This window comes from Nasonia vitripennis, chromosome 3 (assembly GCF_009193385.2).
Source record: "Nasonia vitripennis strain AsymCx chromosome 3, Nvit_psr_1.1, whole genome shotgun sequence".
NCBI lineage: Eukaryota > Metazoa > Arthropoda > Insecta > Hymenoptera > Pteromalidae > Nasonia > Nasonia vitripennis.
The window spans coordinates 12,172,085-12,192,972 of NC_045759.1; the positions used below are offsets into that span (position 1 = coordinate 12,172,085).

A 20,888-nucleotide genomic window follows, 5' to 3' on the forward strand; every position below is an offset into this window, starting at 1 on the left:
GTTGGCGCCATTTCGCGCCTGATCTAATCTCAGTGTATACATATATAAATAGGTCTGAACATCAGAGCAAACAATCGGTCTGAAATGAGCCTATGCGTTCATTCTACCCCCATAAGCGCATTTGAATTCAGCTATCAGTTTGTTTATATACATTCGCGATGTTTTCTCGGCGCGACTTACTCTACTCATTTGTTTCGAGATCGAGATCGAGTTCGAGATTCTCGAATAGGATTTTTATATAATGGATAATGGGCATACACACACACATCCACACACACACACACACACACACACACACACACATACGAACATTTTCTAAAAACACTTGATTTGAACTTCTAACATACCAAAAAGTATTTTCTACAAGTTTTGACGAAACTCAAAATTTTACTATTACAAAGCTTCCTCTAGGAGGAAGAAATATTAATTTTGTAACAGATAATAAATCTACGCTATAGTATGTGAACTATGGAATAATGTAACGTACTGATTTTCCACCTTCCCACGGTGAGTAAATCCCTCATTTTTACAAGTTATTTTATTTATTTAATATACCTATAATTTATTCAATTTGTTATATTCTCTTCATTTTATAAAATTCGCATGAAATATATAGGGCATAAAAACGTGATAAATTCTAGAACGCTATCAATTCCTGATAAATTGAATACTTTTGAGGAGTCTTGGATTGCTGGTTATTAACTTGTGCACCGAGATGACTGCTTTTCAAGCTAGCTCCGAAATATCTGGTTTTTGCTCCTTGAAAGATGAATATGGTTTTCCAAAAGTCCTTATCGAGTAGCTGCTTTCCGACACGTTTTCTCAACTAGCTGCTTTTTAAAGCGCTTTTTGGAGTACTGCTTTCCGACGCGCTTTCTTGACTAGCTGCTTTTTGAAGTGCTTTCTGGTATAGCTGCTTTTTGAAGCGCTTTCTGGACTAACTGCTTCTCTTTCTCGACCGTCGATATGGTAAAGAAGGTAAATAACGCATCTCACGCATTTTTCGTACTATAAGGCACTTTCATACCGCGATCGTGCCTAATAAAAAGCAAATGAGAAGGAAGCTAAGTGCCAAGGACTTGGCAGCGTTTTTCTTTCATCTTTTGAAATTTGGAGACAAAATTGTAAATTATAGCTAAATATTTTTAAATTTGTTAGTTTTTTGCTTTGAAGAAATAAATCGTTTAGTTTACTTTCGTTTTATGCTCTTATCAGCAAGCTCGTGACTGCACGATTCCGGAGTAAAAAAAAATGATATTGCCATCTATATTACGGTTGTATAAAAAGAGTCCAAAACGAAGTAGAGCTACTGAGTCTTCAGAAATTCAATTGTTGTAGTACTATAGGAACTTAACGAATGCTGCACTTCAAGATGTCCCACACTAGAGTCTTTATTTCTTTGCATGCCTGTCTTTAGTCTTTATTTCTCTCGTTAAAGCTGATGAAGTAAGTACAAGGTTAACAAATTATTTTTAAAACAAGAGTACGCCGGCAAAAAGTATTTTATTGGGTTATCTATAAAGCCAAATTTTCATTTTGTACTGAACGTATGCCGTTTTCTCATAAAAAGTGAGCATAAAGTAAATAGATTTTTCAAAGGACGTTCTTTTTTAAAGTATTAAAATATAAATTTATCTGCGTACAGCAAATCAGTGGACCGTCATCTGAAGAAGAAAATCTAACAGTATGTAAAGTGATTATTCGATATAAAATCAAATATATAGGTTTTAAGCAAATAAGTATTTTATGATGTGCTATTTACAGGACGAACAGCTGAACAATTTCAAAGATGCGGTCGATAAGGGAATCGTTGAGGTAACACAGAAATAATTTACATTGGCAGGATGTACTAGAAGTTTATTTAAAAACAATATTAATCGCCATTGAAATTTTAGAAACATATAACTTGCGAAAATCACGAGGAATTCTGCAAAAGAGAAGAAGGAAACATTAAGGATAAGAAGAAGAGTACTTGCAGGGTGAGAATAATAATCTCTTTCACTAGTGTAGCAATAAGCGTGTTCTGTTCGGAATGAAATGTCTTACGGTTTTTTTTGTTTTATGTTTCAGATCATCTTGGCTAATTATTTGTGTAAAGGTCCTCAGAATCTAGATACGATGAAAGTCGTAGTAGACAAACTCATGAAGCTCGCCGACGATGAATAGCGATTAGAAGAATTGGCGAATTAAAAATGTATGGAGTTCAATGTCTATTTTGATTTGATATATTGTACTGTGATTGCTGTATCTTATTATAAAATATAGTAGCAATTCTCCAGTAATTTACGTCTTATTTTTCTTGGGTCCTTTATTTATGAATTTATGACTTATCCATTCAATAGTTAGTTTAAAAAACTCCGCAAAATGAAAGGTCTACTCTTCGATCTATAAAAATCTCCTTCAGAAGACCTAACGCAAAAAAGCGGGTCGCGCTTCAATAAGGCTTCACGAGTCGCGCGTACATGAACCACACATAATCGGAAGCAGCTCATCCATGTACCCCATATATAGTTGCATTGCATCACGCGCCAATAATCTCTGGCGTAATTACACGAGCATGTATATCATAGTGAATTCTAAGAAAAATCTCGGTCCAGGCGCGACGCGTAATTCGATTAGCCGATAGCGAAACCCTGAAGCATCGCAGCTAATAACTTCTACAGCGGGAAAATTCGTAACGGCGATCTGCCTCGATGGCGCAACGCATTTATGACGGACTGGATCTTAGTCTTCTCGGGCGGTCGCCTCTCCGTCTGACTCGAATATTACGTGTTGGCCGCGGATCAATCATTCTTTCAGGAAATGCGAAATCTTGAATAATTCTCTGCTCGAACACGGCTCTCGGCGCGTCGAGATCAGATTCACGTGACGCTCGCGCGTCGGGTTGACGTTTAATAATGACGTTCGCGCGCGCTCTTTGCTTCACGGTCTCAATGTTTCTTTCAATCTGCGCAATTTTCCAACATCTATATTTATGTGATAATTTCTCAAGCTTTATAAGCTGCCTTTAAAAAAATAGAAATGAGCATGATCGCTTGCGCAGTATATAAAAGTAGCACGATAAAGAGCGGCAAATTCATAAATCCAAGCATCATCTATATTGTATAGGAGCGTATCCCGTGGGAATCGGCATCGGCTAATTCCTCGGCTGCACATCCCTCGATTACAAAAAGTCCCGCATCACGATCGTCGTGTTGCCTTGTTTTGACTTGACAAACCCGATGACAAAAGCCGCGGCGACAAAGGGTCCGCGCGCATAAATACTTTTGTCGCGAATTGCCGATCGCGCCGCCGCCGCCGCACGTTCGTTCTCACCCGATTTTCCGCGAAGGTCGGCGCGAGCATTCTCTCACGCTGTGTAAATATGCACGTGTATGTGTGTATGCGATATCTCTGTTCTCTCATCCTTCTTCCTTGGTTATTCGAGCGCACGGCTAGAGATGAGATGTCGGTACATCCAGGTATAGGTATGTTTGCAGATTGGATGCGACGTGCCTCGATCATCGTCGGGGGTAGATAGATATGGGAGTTTCGGAATCGATGTACGTGACTCGAAAAATATTGCGAGAGGAGCGTCGCGGTTGGTGGGTAGGCATTGGACTTAATTGGAGGATTTCTCTATGTGAAGGAACGCCGGAGTAGTTTCTTTTCTTTCGCTATGCAGAAGTAATTTTCGTGAAGTGTATTTTCTTTTTGGCACAACGTATCCCGTTTTGGCGTTGATCGTGGTTTTTGCTCCAGGACGTGCAAACTTTGCATCGGAAAAAATGAATTTGAGCCTTCTATGGAAGCACGATAATCTTCTGCCGAGAGGATTTAGGTATACGATGAAGTGAATAATCTTTGCGCATTAGTGTAGTCACATTGCAAAAACTCAACGCATGCAGATTACGCGATAAAACATAAAGCTTCTCGGTTTATTCATCTCAACTTCGTTTCGAGCCGAGCATCGTTAAGTTAGATGAGTGAATGACTTGTAAAGCCAGATAAGAGAAAGATTATATTTGTAGAGGTGCGGTGTAATACACTTTTTAACACCCCGTCAAATACTTCCATTGTTATTGCCTCACGACGTTCCAGGCGATGCATTAGCGTAAATCTTATGCTCTATTCTTGGAACGATGCTTAATCCTGCAAAATATTTTAATAACATTATGATATGACTATATTCTCCAGATTGTATATTAATCAAATAAATCATTTCTTTTTTCATCTTGCTAAAATACGCATAAATTCAATTTTCAGACATGATTAATATTAAATGCCTCGGAAAGTATGCCTTGAATTCTAATAAATCACGAAAAGCATATTTCTCACCTTTACACCCAGAGAAAAAGGTAATGATTCTCTCGCGAACATGGGCAATGAGCTTGCCAACGGCATAATCCACTTCTCGATCAAAGATCCAGTGGGACTTACTCTATCGTACGATATAATATTCGCTGAAACTCAGCGCGATGACTTTCCCGACAGCTAATCGATTTCAAGCGTGGTTACTTCAGCCTTTTTCGCTGAGCCCTCGTGGAAAAAAAGTAAGCACACGGCGTGCGGCAGCGCACATCGTCACCGTGGGGAGCCGTATAGAGGATCGGTAATTGATCGCCACAGCTCTCGGCGCGTGGTCGTGCCTCCTGTTCTCCCCGGCAGCAGCGCGCGGCGTTAATTTATGAAGCGACGGCTACGCGACGTCGATGCTCTCGAGCGGAATCACTGCAAGATTGGATTTATACTGGCGCGCGCCGAGATGCCAATGTCCTATCGTTAATTACGTTGTAATTAAAGCGCGCGGGACGGAGAGCGCGGTGTTTTATTGCACACTTTCCGAGAAGTGACGCTTGACGAGCCGTCGCCGATGCTGAAACAGTTGAGTGGCTGATCTGTGGGATTTTTGTGGAATTTTCGCTTTCAGGGGAGCTGGGATTGGATGGAAAAAATTGTCGCGGAATGGCTTAATTGAAGGAGGCAAACTTGTAGCGCGGGTGTAGGTGGTGACGTTTCTGGCCGGGGACGTCGCACGAACGATCGGTGGATTATGTAAAAGTGGAATAAAGACTCTTTGTTCGAGACACTCTTCCGCGTTAAAATGAATTACTTTGGCGAATTGACGCAACAGTGCGAATGCCAGATGCCACATGTGCTATGCTAACACAGATGCGCACTGCAACACCGTCGCAAGTTAGTGCGTTTTTCGTCGCTATAAAACGCATCGGCAAAGGTCGAGGTAGCCAGAGTCAAGTTCTTCCAACAGAAACAGCAGACATGAAAGGAAAGGTGTTGTGCATTCTGCTAACTCTCGTGGCCTGCACCACGGCCGCCTCAATTGGTGGCTTTGCTGACCTCGGACCGTTCCAGGTAATTTTTACCTCATTCACACTGCTATTGCATATTAACGTACCAAGTAATCGATACGATTGTAATTTATGATGCAGGCATTCGCAAATGGTGGCTTCAACTTAAAACCACCAAGCCTTCCCAAAATCCCCAGCATTCCCGGCATTCCCAGCGTTTCCAGCATTCCCAGCATTCCCGAAATTCCTAATATTTCTTTCCTACCCTCGCTCAACTCCAACAGCTCAGCCAACTCCACTAGCAACAGCACCGGCTCTCTGTTCGGACCTTTTACTCCGTTTTTGAACGCTATCCCGGGCCTGGGCAGCCTGATATCAGGAGGTGGACTGCTGAGTGGTATGTCTCCTTTTCCCAACATCGAGGACCTGGTTTCCAGAATCCCGGGTATCGGAAATAACCGTAACGGCACCAACAGCGGCAACGCAACCGATAATGGAAACCGAACTGTGGAAGTCCCTCCCTTTTCACCGTCGATCGGTTATGGCCAGGGTCCCTACATTCCCGGAGTATCCGAGGCTCTGGCTGAGGCTCGCAAACACATCATCGCAGCGCTGAATATCACCTCGGACTTCAGCACCGGAATGAGGGACGCCGTACAGCTCGCACTTGACAGCGATCGTCCGGTCGAGAGTATTGGAGTAATCATGAACACCATCGCCAAAGTGTACAGTACCGTCGCCGCGAACTGCCCGCTGATCTTCGTCGGCCACCGTGTGTTCGCCGAGGGCGTGAGACTAGCTTTTGAGGTGGCTAGATCTATTAGTAACGTCGTTGCGGGATCAGACAGTAATGTCGTCATTGGCTAAAATATAACTTTGGGCTGATAAATAACGATGTAACTAATGTTTTTAATGAATTAAGAAATAAGCAGTTCCTTTCAAAATTACTCCGACAGTCCATCAACATTTTTATTGATTTAAAAGCGTATAATAAAACAGCTTCAAAATCAAGACACAATAAAATATCCCGTTATAGAGAAAATAAACGAATAAACCTCAAATTTATATGCTTCAGCATGAAAAAGCGCATCCGTTCGTAAAGTAAACACGCGAGCTCTTTCTCACTCGTATATTGAACATTCAAAAAAAATCTTGTTTTCAACGCATACTCCTTTGCAATTATGCAACGGCTATTCGCCCAGACCGACTCGCTGTTGAGCAGACGATAAAGTTTACGGTTTCAAGTATATTTGCCTTCGACTTGACTGTGCATAGAATCCTTCGTAAAGCACGTACTTGTACGCGCAAGCCGGCGAGGATTAAAGGGCGAAATGAAGAGCATATAACGCAGCTGATTGTTGTCAGATTCCGGTCTTCGAAATCGAGAATGTTATAATAAATTATCGACAGTAATTCTTATAGTCGCAATATTTAATGAAATATTATTACAATGTTTGTTTTTCTGTTATATTTTTCATGAAAATATCCTTGTTAGAAATAATAAAACTAATTAACTAACATACAACCGTCTTTAATCGACTTCAAGCTCAAGAAATAAGTGAGATTTAAGCTCTTCTTATAACGAATGTCATATATATATAGGTAGAAATCGGTTACTATAATGCTTAGAGTAATAATAAAGTTAAACTAAAAAGGGAAAAGCTTCATAGGTATAGTTCATATTAAAAATATATATATTCAATCATATTTCGCTATACTCTGGTAGAAATGTGCCCTTTGCCATTAGTAAGCCAATTAGAGTGCGTTGGCCAACGATTTTACAAACGGTTGGGTAAAAATGTACCTTATTTCGACATGGATTTATCAGGTTCATTGGCTTATAAATGGCTAATTTAAAAAATTAGTAAGAATGTTTATTACTCATGCTATATGACTTAAAATTTTTTTCAAAAATTTTTTAAAACATAATTTTAAAAAGTTTCCTACTGTTTCTTAACGATTGGCTTATATCAAGGATAAGCGTTGGCTTACGGGGTTACCCAATAATTAGTAGCCAAGTCATTTTGGTTGGGTTATTTTCTATCAGGGTATTGGTCAAAACATATACATTGACTTTATCACATACAATAAGGTTTGCTCAAATTTTGATGAATAAATATTCTCATATAAATCAAAATCTCATGCAAATATTTTTAATGGATATATATTCTTAATTAATAGATGTACCGGACTATTCGAATAATTCTTCTAATAGTTTCTCGATTTTGAGGTCCCTTGCAGAGGTACTCGTTGAGAATAATCTAAAAAAGAACATGTCAAAAGTTAATATTGGAATACAAAATCAAGTGTATGTACACAGGGAAAAAAGATCTGCAGCTCTAGCAGTATTAAATATTTACTATTATTTATAGGTTTTTTGGTCAATACAATAATTATTTATATCAATACAATAATATTTGTGTGTAACAATTTGGAACCGATGATTTTAAATATGTTGAACAATACTACTATCAACCTATTTTTGGCGTTATTATCCGCAGTGATACCCTCATTAATGGCTTCAACAATAAATATAAATAGTATTCAAAAATATAAGGAAAACCAAAGGTGGGAGAGTCAACCCTTGTTCAAGGGTTGACTCTCCCACCTTTGGTTTTCCTTATATTTTTGTTAACATTGAGAGCAAAAAACATAATTGTTATAAATAGTATTCTATACATTTTAAATAACCAGTTCCAAATTGTTAAATACCCAAGTGTTTGTAGTACATACCAAAAATACATAAAACAAATGCATATTTATTTTCACAAAGAATTTTAATTTACCGAGCATTATTATTGCTTATTCTTGAATTTTCGCATTTCTTCGTCGCACGCATCATAGTGGTTTGCATATGTAATATGATTCTTAAATTTAAACAAAGAAAAATTAACATTTTGTTTTCATGTTATACAACAAATTACCTTCGCGATTCGCGTAATCCAAATAATCTTCGTAGTATTGTAAAGCTTCACTTTGGAAATCAATGCTTAGTATAATTATTTTAAATAGCAACAAGTTGTTTTTAAATTTATTGACTACTTTCTCATACCGATATTCTGACAGCCTATACAAATTAAAATATTGCAATATTATCGTTGCATTTCCAAAACTTTAATCTTGTTTTAAAGAGAAACGATGCATTTTACGGAAAAATGTATAAAAACAATTCCTTCTTAAAATTTTACAAGGAATCTGAAAAAATATTTTTTAGTACGGAAAAGTTAAAATTTTGCAACAATTTTCCGGAAAATTGTTTATAACAAATAACCTGCTATTTTTTTACACTCCACCCTCGAAATTCGGATTCAGCAGGCAAAAATACATTAGAAAAATCTGGGTGTCATTCCGTTTGAAAAGGCTACGGGGACCTAGCTGGCTGCCGCACTATTAAACGAAGCACTGCTAGAAATGAACCTAAAATCTGGCAAGTTCTTGTGTTAAAATCCTAAGAACTTGCTAGTTTCTAGATTAATTTCTACCAGGAAGTTGACGAAAAGCACTTGTACTATGATAGCTATGTATGTATACCACCTAATTTATTCGGGAAAAAATCGTAATTTTTGAATATTGCATGTAAAAACGGTTTATAAAAATAATATTTTTAATCGAAATATTAAAAATATATAAATTATATACTATATATACCTACATTTTTTTATTATATATTAATATATTTTTTATTATAAATTTTATATAATTTATATATAAATCATGTATCAAATTCTTTTTTTATTTGAATATATATACATTATATATAGTGTATATAACGTTCCAATTCTATAAATAAATTATATATAAAGCTCTTTATATAACTTATATATACAATCTATACATAGGTTTTTAACGTGGGTATTTAACAAATAATAAAAAAAATTAGAATATAAAATGTTTTCTTACATAGTCTGCTTTATTTGACAATATTAATACCAAGCACATAACACTAAAAAATAATATTTTTTGAACTATTTTGAAACCGTTATGTTTAGGTCTGTTGCTTCTTTCCTTCGGAGCCGATTTAAAGAAAAACTTAAGAATTGTTTGTTCTAAGTTTCAAGTGACAAAATCGTGCACATATATATAATAGCTTATACAGTATTTTTGACGCTTATGCGTATGAAATAACTTATGACACATAAAATTAATTATCTATTTCATATATGAAATCCTTGAAAAAATAGGACGCATCCCATAATTTTATTTCGCATTAAGAAAACTTGAGCTCCACTAATCATACTCTTGAGCAACAGCTGCCTCTCTTCGCTCGCAAAGCAAGCAATCTACCGAATTCCACCAAAAAAGTATGAACCTAAGACTTGACACATGTCCGCGCATCTGCGGGCGCAGAATTCCAGTCGGCATCAGCCGATGATCTAAGCATGAAAATTCGCTCGCAACATCGCTCTGCGCAGTTGCACAAGCCGTGAAGAAGAGTTAAAGCGTCGTCTTCGTCGCAAGAGATTACTTCGCGCGCATGTGTAGGTGCGTATACATACAACATACGTAAACACTCACTGCTATGTGCACCCAGCGAGCGAATGGACGATTTTTCTTCGTATCGGAGGAACGACGAAGACGACGCTGCCGCCGTTGTGTGCGCGCGGCTGCACGGAGTCGAGGAGATATATGGGCCGGTAGCCTATTTTTATGGCGCTTTTGTTTCAATTACGCTGACGTTATAGGGAAATTGGTTTTACAAATTGCTAGAACTTTATAAGAGCTCAGAGGATGAAGTTTATTCATCACTCTCGTACAAGCTGCCGAAAGATGAATGTGAGTTTAACAATTATAATATGAATATTCTAATTAACCAGGATCCTGATAGAAGAATTAGCGTAGGCGTAGACTTGCTTAGTAAAAATAACCTTATTTCTTTCGTTAAAAATAACCCAATTTTTACCCAATTTAAAGCTTTATAATGAGTTAATATGCGCGTCGAATGCGAGCACAACCTATATAAAGTGCAGCGAAAGAGACAATAAATAAGAACTCCATAAATATTTACGGAAATAATTCCAGTTTTGCTACTCGGGAATTTTTGCAGTCGCAGAACACGAATATCGTGACGGCATCGCTCTCCTAGGTACCTGGTGCCCAGGGTGGACAGTATCACGTCGTCTCCTGAAGTTTTATGGGAATTTAATAAATAATCAGACGAAACTCGTTACTAGGGGGCTTTTTGCGGTCGCAGAACACGAATATTGTGACGGCAACGCTCCCCACGGTACCTGGTGCCCATAGGGTGGACAGTATCACGTCGTCTCCAAGAATTTCACGGAAAATTAACAACTTTTTTGTCGTGACTCGTTGATTGGGGGTTTTCGAGGTCGCTGAATACGAATATAACGACGGCAACGCTCCCTGAGGTACCTGGTACCCAGGATGGACAGTATCACGTCGTCTCCTGGAGTTTTGAGAGATATTGAAACATAATCAGCCAAAACTTGTTACTCGGGAGTTTTTGCGATCGCAGAACACGAATATCGTAACATCAACGCTCCTTGAGTTACCTAGTGCCCAGGATGAATAGTATCAACGTCATCTTCTGGAGTTTTTACGGGAATTTAATAGTAATTAAGTGAAATACGTTACTCACGGATTTATGGGGCCACTGAGCATGGATATGGTGCTATACTTAAGATAATCCCAGGATATGATGTTGATACTGTTTACCCTGGACACCATGCAGGTACCTAGAAAGCCATTATCGTTAGTTTACTCGTATTCAGTGACCTCAAAAACCTCCAATCAACGAGTCTCGACAAAAAATGTCGTTAATTTTCCGTGAAACTCTAGGAGACGACGTTGATACTGCCCACCCCGGACACCAGGTACCTCGGGGAGCGTTGCCGTCGCTATATTCGTGTTCATCAACCTCGAAAACGCCCGAGTAACGAGTTTCGACTCGATATTCTATCAATATTTATCGCGTTTTTTTTTTTGCTTTGCTTCATTATTATTTACATTTGAGGTTACGTATCTCTTCTTTGAAAACAATATGGGCAAAAATAACCTTATTCTTGCGTTAAAACGATGTCGCTGTTAGCCAATTATAACCCAATATTCTTGGCTTAGATAAGCTAATTCGACACTCATATGCTTATTTTTGGGTTAAAATTGGTTGCGATTTCTACCAGGGGATTCGTTCCAGTAATTGCTTCCTCCCAGAGGAAGCTTTGTAATAATAAAATTGAGTTTTGTCAAAACTTCTAGAAAATACTTTTTGGTGTGTTAGAAGTTAAAATCAAATTTTTTTTTTACATGGCATTTGGAACTCGAAAGTTCATCGCCTCATCTACGCAAGCCTTCCACGCTGCTCTATCTTGTGTCAACCCCACCCAAGATGCACCTCTCCGATCGACACCCACCCGTCCTATTTCTACTAGATCCGCTTTTACGTTGTCCTCCCATCAACGTCTAGGTCTACCTAGAGGTCGCGTTACCATCGGCCTGCCCTTCATGACACGCGCTGCCGTACGGTCGTCTCCCATTCTCGCTACGTGCCCTGCCCATCCCAATCTGCGCGATTTTATTATTCTGTTAATATTTGGTGACGCGTACAGATTGTGTAACTCATCATTGTGTAGTCTCCTCCATTCCCCGGTTTCCTCATCTTTCTTCGGCCCGTATATTTTTCGCAAGACTTTATTTTCAAATACCCTAAAACGGTTGTCCGCCTGCTTAGTGAGAGCCCACGTTTCGCACCCGTACAGAACCACCGGCAGTATTATTGTCCTGTATATTCTTATTTTAACGTTTTTAGACAACAGCCTCGACTTAAGTAAATTACTCACGGCGTAGAAGCAAGCATTACCCGAATGGAGTCTCTTATTTATTTCGACATTAATCTCGTTTCTATCATTTATGGTCGTACCCAGATACCTGAATTCGCTAACCTTTTCAAAAGTAAAATTCCCAACTCTGAGATCTTCCTCCCCTCTGCAGATCCCTAGCTTATCCACAATCATGTACTTTGTTTTTGATTCACTCACTTCTAACCCTGTATACTCCACCGCTTTTATGAGGATTTCCGCGTTTCTTGCTACCGTTTCCCTACAATCCCCCAGTATATCCAAATCATCTGCGTAGCCTAGTATCTGCGTTGTTCCATTAAGCGTTGCGCCCATCTGGCTAACCTGCATTTTTCTAACGGCATACTCTAACGTTAAGTTGAACAGCACCGTAGAGAGTCCATCCCCTTGTTTTAAACCATCGCGTATCATGAAGGGTTCTGATACATTACCGCCTACTCGGACCTTTCCCGTGCTTCCGTTCAGACATATTTGAATTAATCTCACGAGTTTTTTCGGTACACCGAGAAGTACTAGAATTTGATACATTTTGCTTCGCTTAATAGAGTCGTACGCTTTTTTAAAATCTATAAATAGTTGGTGTATGATTTCGCAAAATTCCCACTTTTTCTCTAACAACTGTCTTATGGTAAACATTTGATCGCTCGTCGATCTGTTGCGCCGAAATCCGCACTGATAATCTCCTACTATATCTTCCGCGAATGGAGTGAGTCTAGCTTGTATTACTTTTGACAGAACTTTGTAGCACGTTGCTAAAAGTGAAATACCCCTATAGTTATTGCAGTCTGTCTTATCCCCCTTTTTAAAAATCGGTATAATGATAGATTCCTTCCAATTTTCGGGTATTGTTTCATTTTTCCAGATGGCACATACTAGTTTATAGATTTTGAAAGTGAGCTCGACGCCCCCATATTTGAGTAACTCAGCTGGTATAGAGTCATTTCCCGCGGCTTTGTTGTTTTTTAGTTTTTTAATCGCGGCCTCTACTTCTTGGTAGCTCGGTTCCTCCACGTGGGGTTCAGCAGTGTGAATTTCGACCCCTAATTCTTCGCTATTTTCGTGCACGTTTAATAATTTATCCAAATAATTTTTCCACAGCGACAGTAATTCGTTGTTATTTGTTACGAGGTCCCCGTTTTCGTCCTTCATCAATTGCGCTCTACTCCTAAAACCCTTTCTGATGGCGTTAATCCCTCTGTACATTTCGCGGGGGTTATTTTCCTTACTGTTAGTTTCTATTCTCCTAATAAGATTCTTTTGATACTCCCGCTTCTTATTTCTGTAGATCGCGCTCGTCCATTTCCTTACGTTAGAATACTCTTCTACGGTCCTATCGCTTCTATTTTGTAAGCTATCTAATTTAGCCTTTTTGCGCCTTTCAACCCAGAGTTCGCACTCTTCGTCAAACCATGGTTTGCTCTTTGGCTTTTTCTTTTTACCCAGTACTTTGTTCGCGGCCTCTTTTACCGTTTTTTCGATGTCCCCCCAAAAGCTATTCGGTTCGTCATTCCCCTCCGGCGATGTGTTTGCTTCTTCAAGTGCCTAAAACCTGTTATTAATTTCAATCTGGTACCTAATTCGCTCTGTTCTATCTCGTAGTTTCTCAATATCGAAGCTTTCTACCTTGTTTGCTCGCTTACTATTTTGATTCGCTACTAGTCTAGCTCTTAATTTGGCTACTACTAGGAAGTGGTCCGAGTCGCTATCTGCCCCTCTGTAAGCCCTTACGTCAAGAACATTAGTATGACGTCTTTTTTCAATGAGGAAATGATCAATTTGGTTCTGTGTGGCCCCGTCCGGCGATGTCCACGTTGCCTTGTGTATGTTCTTGTGCTTAAAACACGTAGTTTTGATTATAAGATCTTTTGCCGCCGCGAAATTTATGACCCTAATACCGTTATCATTGCTGGCTTCGTGCAGGCTTTCCTTACCTATAGTAGGCCTAAACATTTCCTCCCTACCTATTTTAGCATTGAAATCGCCTAATACTATTCTTGTGTCGTAAGACGCGAACTGGTCGATTACCTGCTCTAAAGTTTCGTAATAGAGATCCTTAGCTTCTTCTTTGTCCTCCGTAGGACAGTGTACATTAATAAATACATATCTATACCATTCACCTTCGATAATGATGTACGAGAGCCTATCATTGACGGATTTGAAACTTTTAACCGAATGTATGATGCTTTTGCTTACGAGAAATCCGGTGCCTAGAGATCCCCCACTCCCGGCCCCATACAGGTACGTGAAGTTACCCGATGCTAGTACTCCGCCATCTGGCCACCGCGATTCCTGTATTGCTACCAAATCTAGATTGTACCTATCAGCTTCCTTTACGAGTTCTTTAAACGCACCTGCTCTGTATAGACTGCGAACATTCCAAGTTCCGACCCTTAAGTCCCTTTTGGTTCGGATTTGATTTTTTTGAGCCATGATGTTATGTTAAACCCGCGCGCTTCGGATCCTGTTCCGATCGCAGGTAAGTCCACCGTTCTAGAGGTGATAACCCCCATACCTCTCTAGAACTAAGTATGAGAGCTTTCCGACTTTGACGAGGACAGTGTCAATTCGTCGTCAGACACACTACGGTTTCATTCTCACATCCTAACGCCCCCCTGCAAGGCAGCGCGCCTTCGCTGGCATCGTTACCGCGTAAGACCAGGTGACGAATCATTCTACACATCCCCTTTCGGGGCAGTTGTCATCGCTCCCGCATCCTCCTCGGCAGCAGGATTTTGGCCCATTTTTGTAATGTGTGATGAAAGAGATAGATTGAGAGATAAGAGATAATGTGAAGTGTTTTTGTTGTTGTGGTGCTTGCGTAGTGTTTCTAGATGAATGCGTTCGACAGTGTGGGCTCATCACACCCACGCCTGTTCCTATCGGCTGTCCGCGGCTGCTTATTCAATTTATTCGCAGCTAACCTCTTTCTCAGGGGCTGTTCCTCTATCCGCAACCTAAGGACGCGCTGTGTAGTGGTGATAGGCACCCACCCGTCCGATCTGGACGACAACGCCCAAGACCCGCTTAGGGTAGCGGCATTGTAACAGGTTAAAATCAAATATTTTTAGAAAATGTCCGTATGGAGGTGTGTGTGTGTGTGTATGTATACCGTAATATTTCTGGCACTACTCCGTCAATGTCAATAAAATTTGACATGCATATCTATTTCTAAATTCTAAATTCGGGAAAAATAGTTAATTTTTATTTTCTCAACTACTTTTTTTATGGCCATTTTTTGATTTTTGAAAAACACTATTTTGCGTTGTTTATCAATCTTCCCATTGTTACAAACAATTCAGATAAAATGGAAAAGGTAATTTTTTTTTAAATCCATATCTCTGAAACTAAGCATCATAACCTCACGAAAAAAATTATGTCGATGGGTCACGTGTCAAACTATATCCCATTAATTTTAAGTGATTTGACCACTTATTTTTTCAGTAATAAACGGAAAACTGAAAAAAAATGAGTTTTTTGTGCCTCGATTACGGACATAAAAAGTCCTTATTGCACTTGAGATTTTGGGAAAAATGAGATATTTTATGTGGTTTGGCTAAGTTCATTGAACAGCTTTTTTTCTTAAGATATCAAGGTTTCAATTTTTTTTGAAAATTTTTTTATTCCTTATATCTCTAAAAAAATGTAGTCAAAGGCTTCAATAGTTTATTTCGATACTAGTGCGCAAAATTTAATTCTACACGCAGCGAGGGTAACAATCACGCGAGTATAGAATAAAAAAAAAGCACGCGTATCGAGCGATATTTTTTGAGACAGGGGGGCGGAAAATGTAGTTAAACTCACGCGGAGCGTGCGTAATAGTACATTATACAATAAGGGACTAAAGTCGATGATTATTCCCGCGATCAGTAAATCACCCGAGGGAATAATCGACTTTAGTCCCGTGTTGCATATAGAACTTTATTCACGACTTAACTGCGTAGCCACTTCATTCCTGTTCCGGGTTAAAAACGGGCTTTTATGAGGGCCGAGATGTTTCGGATTAAAAAGGGGTTTTTATGAGGGCCAAGATGTTCCGGATTAAAAAGGGAGCCTTTATGAGGGCCAAGCGCTATACGGCGATCGAGGCGTGTGACGCTAAGCGTGGCTGTCCGACTGGGCGAGGCGCGCTAATGGCCGGCCGTATGGAAGGTCCGGGCCGGGAAAAACCCAGAGGCCCGCAATTGAAAAGGGACCGGTCATAAAACGCGTCCCGAAAGAAAAGCCGCTCGGAAAGCATGGTGCGTAAACGACGCAGACAGCGCTGGGGTTTTTTGGTCGGGACCGCTCGGACGATAGCTAGTAAAATCGCTCGATGCGAACGTGCGGCAACGCACGACGACGGTATTAACAGATCGAAGCATCTTTCCAGAAACTTGCTACCCCGAAAATGGCGATGAGCATAGCGGCTCAAAAGTGCGATATGCAATGTGCGGGTTTGCGTGTTAGGCTCTGTCTTCACGGTATACCCGTGTTGCGTATCGCGTGCCGCGTGCCGTCAGTTCACTCGTTTCGGTATTCTGGAATATTTTGGCAACGTCGCAATTTCGCTTCTGCTCTATATCGTCAATCGAACTTGCTTTGATGATTGTAACCTATAGGTTAGAATTATAACAACAAAACTGTTACGGAGTTTTTCTACAGTTGTTCTTAAGTCTGTTATTTCACTTTACTTTTTTGAAATGCTAATTAAATATATTTAAACTTGATAATTAACTTTTAAATACTGTAAACTTTATATTTAAACTTGATATTTAAACTTGATAATTAACTTTTAAATACTGTATTACGCGGCACGCGACACGCGACACAAGTATTGGGATCTCACACATGGGTGGGATTAATATATATAGTATGCCAACATGGCGGGAGTGTCCCACATGTTATGCTGTGTTTAGATAGCGCGAAGCTAGTACTTAAGCTTAAAAATGATAAGCATGAAGAATATTTACGATTACGCTGGAACTAATCCCGAACAGCGTAAATTTATAAAGGTGAAAGGGTTTATAAGTCAAAATTTATTATAAAATGCGGTAAAACTACAGTATCAGAAGACAGTGGCACGACCAGCATCTCAGCTGTCTGCTTGCAGACGACTGCTGTTAAAGGTAAAAGTCCTCATGAGATAAATGGGGAGATATCAAGAAACGGCGATATTCTGCATTTCAAATGCACTTGTAAAGCTGGTCTAGGCGAAAAATGCAAGCACATCGTAGCCACTCTTTTGTATATTTACCAGTAAGTTTGTAATTTGTACATACCTAACCAAAATTCATGTTTATGTGATTTTTATAAGTAGAAAATATTTTGTGCAGAAAAGGTGATGACTTGAAAGTTTTGTCTTGTACAGACAAAAAATGTGGTTGGAATCAAGATCACAGCAAGGCCTTGGAAGAGTATGATGCAGCTCCATTAATGCAACATTCTTGTTTTGCGGAGCCTGCTGTAAAAACAAAGAAAATTGTCAATGCATCCTCGATCCAACGTTGCTTAGAACCTGAACAATATGAGGTGATTGCTGAGAACGAACTTGGAGAAATTGATACTCTACAATCCAATCAAAGTTCTTCTGGGTCACAAGATCAGGCAGTTGTAGTTAAAAAGAAAAGAAAACCTGTACCAGAAGTAGAAGTATCGGAGTCAAAACTGAGTGAAATTGCATGTATCATTCGCAATCAACTGCCAATGTCTGCCTTAGCTAAGCATGAGTAAGTTACTGTAATTTCTCTATTATATTGCTTTATTGATGCATACATATTTTAATATTATTTGAAATTGTAGATTAGTAAGACACGATCCAATTGTTTTGAAAGAAAAAAGCAAAGTCAGCCAAGCTGAAAAAGAAGTCATCAAGATAATTTTGGAAGCTCAAGACAGTGACACTATGCAAATATATACAGAAATTTGAAGTGCCAGTTCTACAAGACTGTTGCCTGAATACCATTGATCATCTTTCACACAATCTGCAAACAATATCTGAAAATACAAAAGATCATTATGCCCATTGGATACGTGAAAGGCAGTACCGGATAACAGGATCTATATGTTACGGACTGTTTACATATACAAAGTCAAGGAGAAGTGAAGTTGAATGGAAGAAAAAATTCCAGAGTACGTTTGCACCCAAGAATTTCAAAACTGCTGCTATGGAGGCACTTGCTTTTGCTGATTTCTTGATTGAAGTAGTTACATTTTTATTCATATTGCTCCGTTGCATTCGTCTTTGCCATCTAGCTTTATTTCTTATTTCATTCACTTTCTTTCTGTTATCACCAGGTAAATAACAAGAAGGGACTGCGTCCTTTTTCAAGCGTCTTCTGCATGAGTGAGCATCTGTAACAAAAAATGTACACACTCATTTATGTCGATAGCAGACGATAACCTCACTTTTTGATATAGAAGAATACCTTACCTGGGAAAAAGTAATCACTTTTTAGAAAATGCCTTGAACATACTGTTTTCCTCTCAGTTATGTTTGTAATTTTCAAAATGATTTTCCAGGCTTGGAACAAATCAATTTTTTCGGAGTTGTTGAAAATATTCTGGCTGCTTACGAAGCGTCCGTTTGGCCTCGGGAAGCGATGAAAACTAAGACTTGAATTTTTTGCTGCATTACTCTCACAACCTTTCACTGCACAATAATCCCGGTTACAACTTTTTGGACGTGGTGCGAACTCTCCGACTTCCATTGTAATTAGTTTTTTAATAAAAACATGCAAATAACTTGCAAATCGCTATGCTGCTAATGCAAAGCTGTGGGATACAGTACTTCAACGGCTTGCCACGAGGGGTCAGGGCGCGTGTATGAGATCCCAATGAAGACAGAGCCTTAGATTTGCGTGCTACACGAGGTATGTTACGTGTAGCGCGCCAGCGAATAGGACCTACGGAAATTTTGTAAGCGTAGGATGTGTGGGCTATGCGTGCGTGTATGGATGTACGCATGAATAAGTCGGCCTGCAGAATTGAATGCTGAGGTAGAAGCCTGTTCTCCCCGGAGCGCGCCCTATCACATAGCACGGACGCAAGCCGATTGACTCGCGGACGCGGCGCCGAATAGCTCGTCGGCAACTCCACGAGGCTTGTTGACCTCACGAGGGAGCTAAGCTCCCGGTGCCCAATGCAGGTCCGCCTAATGCTCGGGAGTCCGACGAGGCTTTAGACCTCATGAGGGAGCAAAGGCTCCCGGTGCCAAATGTAGGTCACCTGATGGCGTCGCGATAGGCCGCGAGTTCGAAGATGGCGTGCCGTTGCTCCGGTGGTGTCCGGAGGTCGTAGGGAGGGCGGCGTTGACTAGGGAGCGAGAGGGGGGGAGCAAGCAACGAGATTCTTAGCACGAAGCTACGACCACCCCCGCGCAGTCCTCCAAGCAGGACAAGGAGGGAGAAACGACCCTGTAGAGGGAGAAGAGCAGGGCCCAGCTCGGCGGAAAATTCTAACGGACGGACACTTCATTCGCAGCTCTCGTCAATAGTAGTAGAGAGATAACCTAGGTTAAGGCGACACTGCGAAGACAACGTTGTAAACTTGTATCGAGACTTATTATATACCGAAATAAATTATATATATACGGACTCCAAGTTTAAGCCAAACTACACACACACACATCATCCTTCCGCTCCTAACCCGAACAATTCCCTTGCAAAATGAGACTTAAGTCAATGCAAATGAAATTTTCAAAAATTTTCAAGTTTCTAAAATTAATTTTTTTTTTCAATTTTTCAGAAAATTAAACATTTTACTCCCACAAATGAGAGAATAAAGTTACTTAATTCCCGCAAATGAGGGACAAAAAATACACGTGGGAATAAAAAGCTACTTCAGTCCCGCTTTTCAGAGAATAAAATGGCTATTATATAGTTAAGCCGTGAATAAACTTCTTTTTTAACACACCCCAGCATAAAGTTAGTACCTTATCCCCGGCGAGTCGGGAATAAAGAGCTACATGTATGTATATACAAACGGAAGATTCAGAGGAATAACAAGAATCAACGACGAATTTAACATCAGCTACTATATCTATAGCTATGGGGAGCACTGAGCTTATTCCTCGCTATTATAATATACTAGGAATAAAGGCGCGCTTCGTGTGCTCTTGATTCTATCTCTCTCTAATAACACTGGTAGAAAATCTACCATAAGTGTTGGGCGGCACACTAACATCTGCTAATATTTTAATTTTTATTTACTTTAATTTTGGCCATAATCGCTGATGTCAAGCAAAATGCAAAATTTCTATCTTACCGACAAGTCATAATGATTTAAAAAAAGTATATTTTGAGCTCAGTTTTGCTGGACAAGATATTTTGCACAGTTGTCATGCTAATATACACATTATATATAAATTGTTTATAATTATTCAAAAATTATTATTTTTAATAAGTTTGTGCACAGCATACATTACTATCTAGATGTCCTAATTTTCTATAATTTGTCAGCATATATTGTCATGTCAGCATATTTAAAGTTGAATCGACCTTAACTGAAAAACTTCTGATTTCGACTCCGACACTGATGTGAATGCAAACTCATGCTATACGACTAAATAATTATTATGGGTGTTGTAGTCGAACACAAAAGTATTTCAGTTAACGTTGATTCAACTTTAAATATCTTTCTACAATCACAAAAGAAATCTATATGCAAAATATGAGCTTTCTAGACCTGTTAGTTTTCGAATGAGAAAAAATGCAAAAATGGAGAATAGGTATCGGTCTCAAAATCTTTTACAACTGTTAAAAGTCAAAATTCTAATTAATGCCTTGACAAAATGCTAAAATACTTATCACTT

At 39.4% G+C, this 20,888-nt stretch overlaps 4 protein-coding genes across 5 annotated transcripts; 3 read left to right on the top strand and 1 right to left on the bottom strand.

Annotated features, from left to right (window-relative positions):
- The first annotated feature begins 966 nt into the window (after positions 1-966).
- On the top strand, positions 967-2,282 carry LOC100680379. Its single transcript, XM_008212489.2, has 6 exons — positions 967-978; positions 1,387-1,446; positions 1,646-1,684; positions 1,765-1,815; positions 1,896-1,979; positions 2,071-2,282. The coding sequence occupies exons 1-6, from the start codon at positions 967-969 to the stop codon at positions 2,164-2,166; spliced, it is 342 nt and encodes a 113-aa protein (XP_008210711.1). The 3' UTR covers positions 2,167-2,282.
- Positions 2,283-4,981: 2,699 nt separating this feature from the next.
- On the top strand, positions 4,982-6,808 carry LOC100679631. Its single transcript, XM_003427316.4, has 2 exons — positions 4,982-5,352; positions 5,430-6,808. The coding sequence occupies exons 1-2, from the start codon at positions 5,119-5,121 to the stop codon at positions 6,153-6,155; spliced, it is 960 nt and encodes a 319-aa protein (XP_003427364.3). The 5' UTR covers positions 4,982-5,118; the 3' UTR covers positions 6,156-6,808.
- A 10,507-nt stretch (positions 6,809-17,315) lies between these two features.
- Positions 17,316-18,279, top strand: LOC103317666. Its single transcript, XM_032598510.1, has 2 exons — positions 17,316-17,805; positions 17,879-18,279. Exons 1-2 carry the CDS (start codon positions 17,513-17,515, stop codon positions 18,003-18,005), a joined length of 420 nt encoding a protein of 139 aa, XP_032454401.1. The 5' UTR covers positions 17,316-17,512; the 3' UTR covers positions 18,006-18,279.
- LOC116416784 lies at positions 17,811-19,624 on the bottom strand. Of its 2 annotated transcripts, none has more exons than XM_032598509.1 (3): positions 18,510-19,624; positions 18,159-18,430; positions 17,811-18,073 (listed from the first exon to the last, which is right to left on the bottom strand). In XM_032598509.1, the coding sequence occupies exons 1-3, from the start codon at positions 18,784-18,786 to the stop codon at positions 17,966-17,968; spliced, it is 657 nt and encodes a 218-aa protein (XP_032454400.1). In that variant the 5' UTR covers positions 18,787-19,624; the 3' UTR covers positions 17,811-17,965. The 2 variants fall into 2 exon arrangements, with proteins under 2 accessions (XP_032454400.1, XP_031782283.1); XM_031926423.1 differs by having other exon boundaries at positions 18,152-18,430; positions 18,510-19,621.
- Between the last annotated feature and the right edge of the window lie 1,264 nt (positions 19,625-20,888).

Excerpts from the sequence above, each read along its gene's own strand:
- LOC100680379 (XM_008212489.2), top strand. Across the intron at positions 1,685-1,764 it reads CTGAAGAAGAAAATCTAACA|GACGAACAGCTGAACAATTT; the intron begins GTATGTAAAGTG and ends TGCTATTTACAG. Across the intron at positions 1,816-1,895 it reads TCGATAAGGGAATCGTTGAG|AAACATATAACTTGCGAAAA; the intron begins GTAACACAGAAA and ends TTGAAATTTTAG.
- LOC100679631 (XM_003427316.4), top strand. The coding sequence starts at position 5,119 with ATGCCAGATGCCACATGTGCTATGCTAACACAGATGCGCACTGCAACA. Across the intron at positions 5,353-5,429 it reads CTGACCTCGGACCGTTCCAG|GCATTCGCAAATGGTGGCTT; the intron begins GTAATTTTTACC and ends TTTATGATGCAG.
- LOC103317666 (XM_032598510.1), top strand. The coding sequence starts at position 17,513 with ATGCAACATTCTTGTTTTGCGGAGCCTGCTGTAAAAACAAAGAAAATT. Across the intron at positions 17,806-17,878 it reads TCTGCCTTAGCTAAGCATGA|ATTAGTAAGACACGATCCAA; the intron begins GTAAGTTACTGT and ends TTGAAATTGTAG.
- LOC116416784 (XM_032598509.1), bottom strand. The coding sequence starts at position 18,786 with ATGGAAGTCGGAGAGTTCGCACCACGTCCAAAAAGTTGTAACCGGGAT. Across the intron at positions 18,431-18,509 it reads AAGTGATTACTTTTTCCCAG|ATGCTCACTCATGCAGAAGA; the intron begins GTAAGGTATTCT and ends TTTTTGTTACAG. Across the intron at positions 18,074-18,158 it reads TTCTCCTTGACTTTGTATAT|ATATTGTTTGCAGATTGTGT; the intron begins GTAAACAGTCCG and ends TTGTATTTTCAG.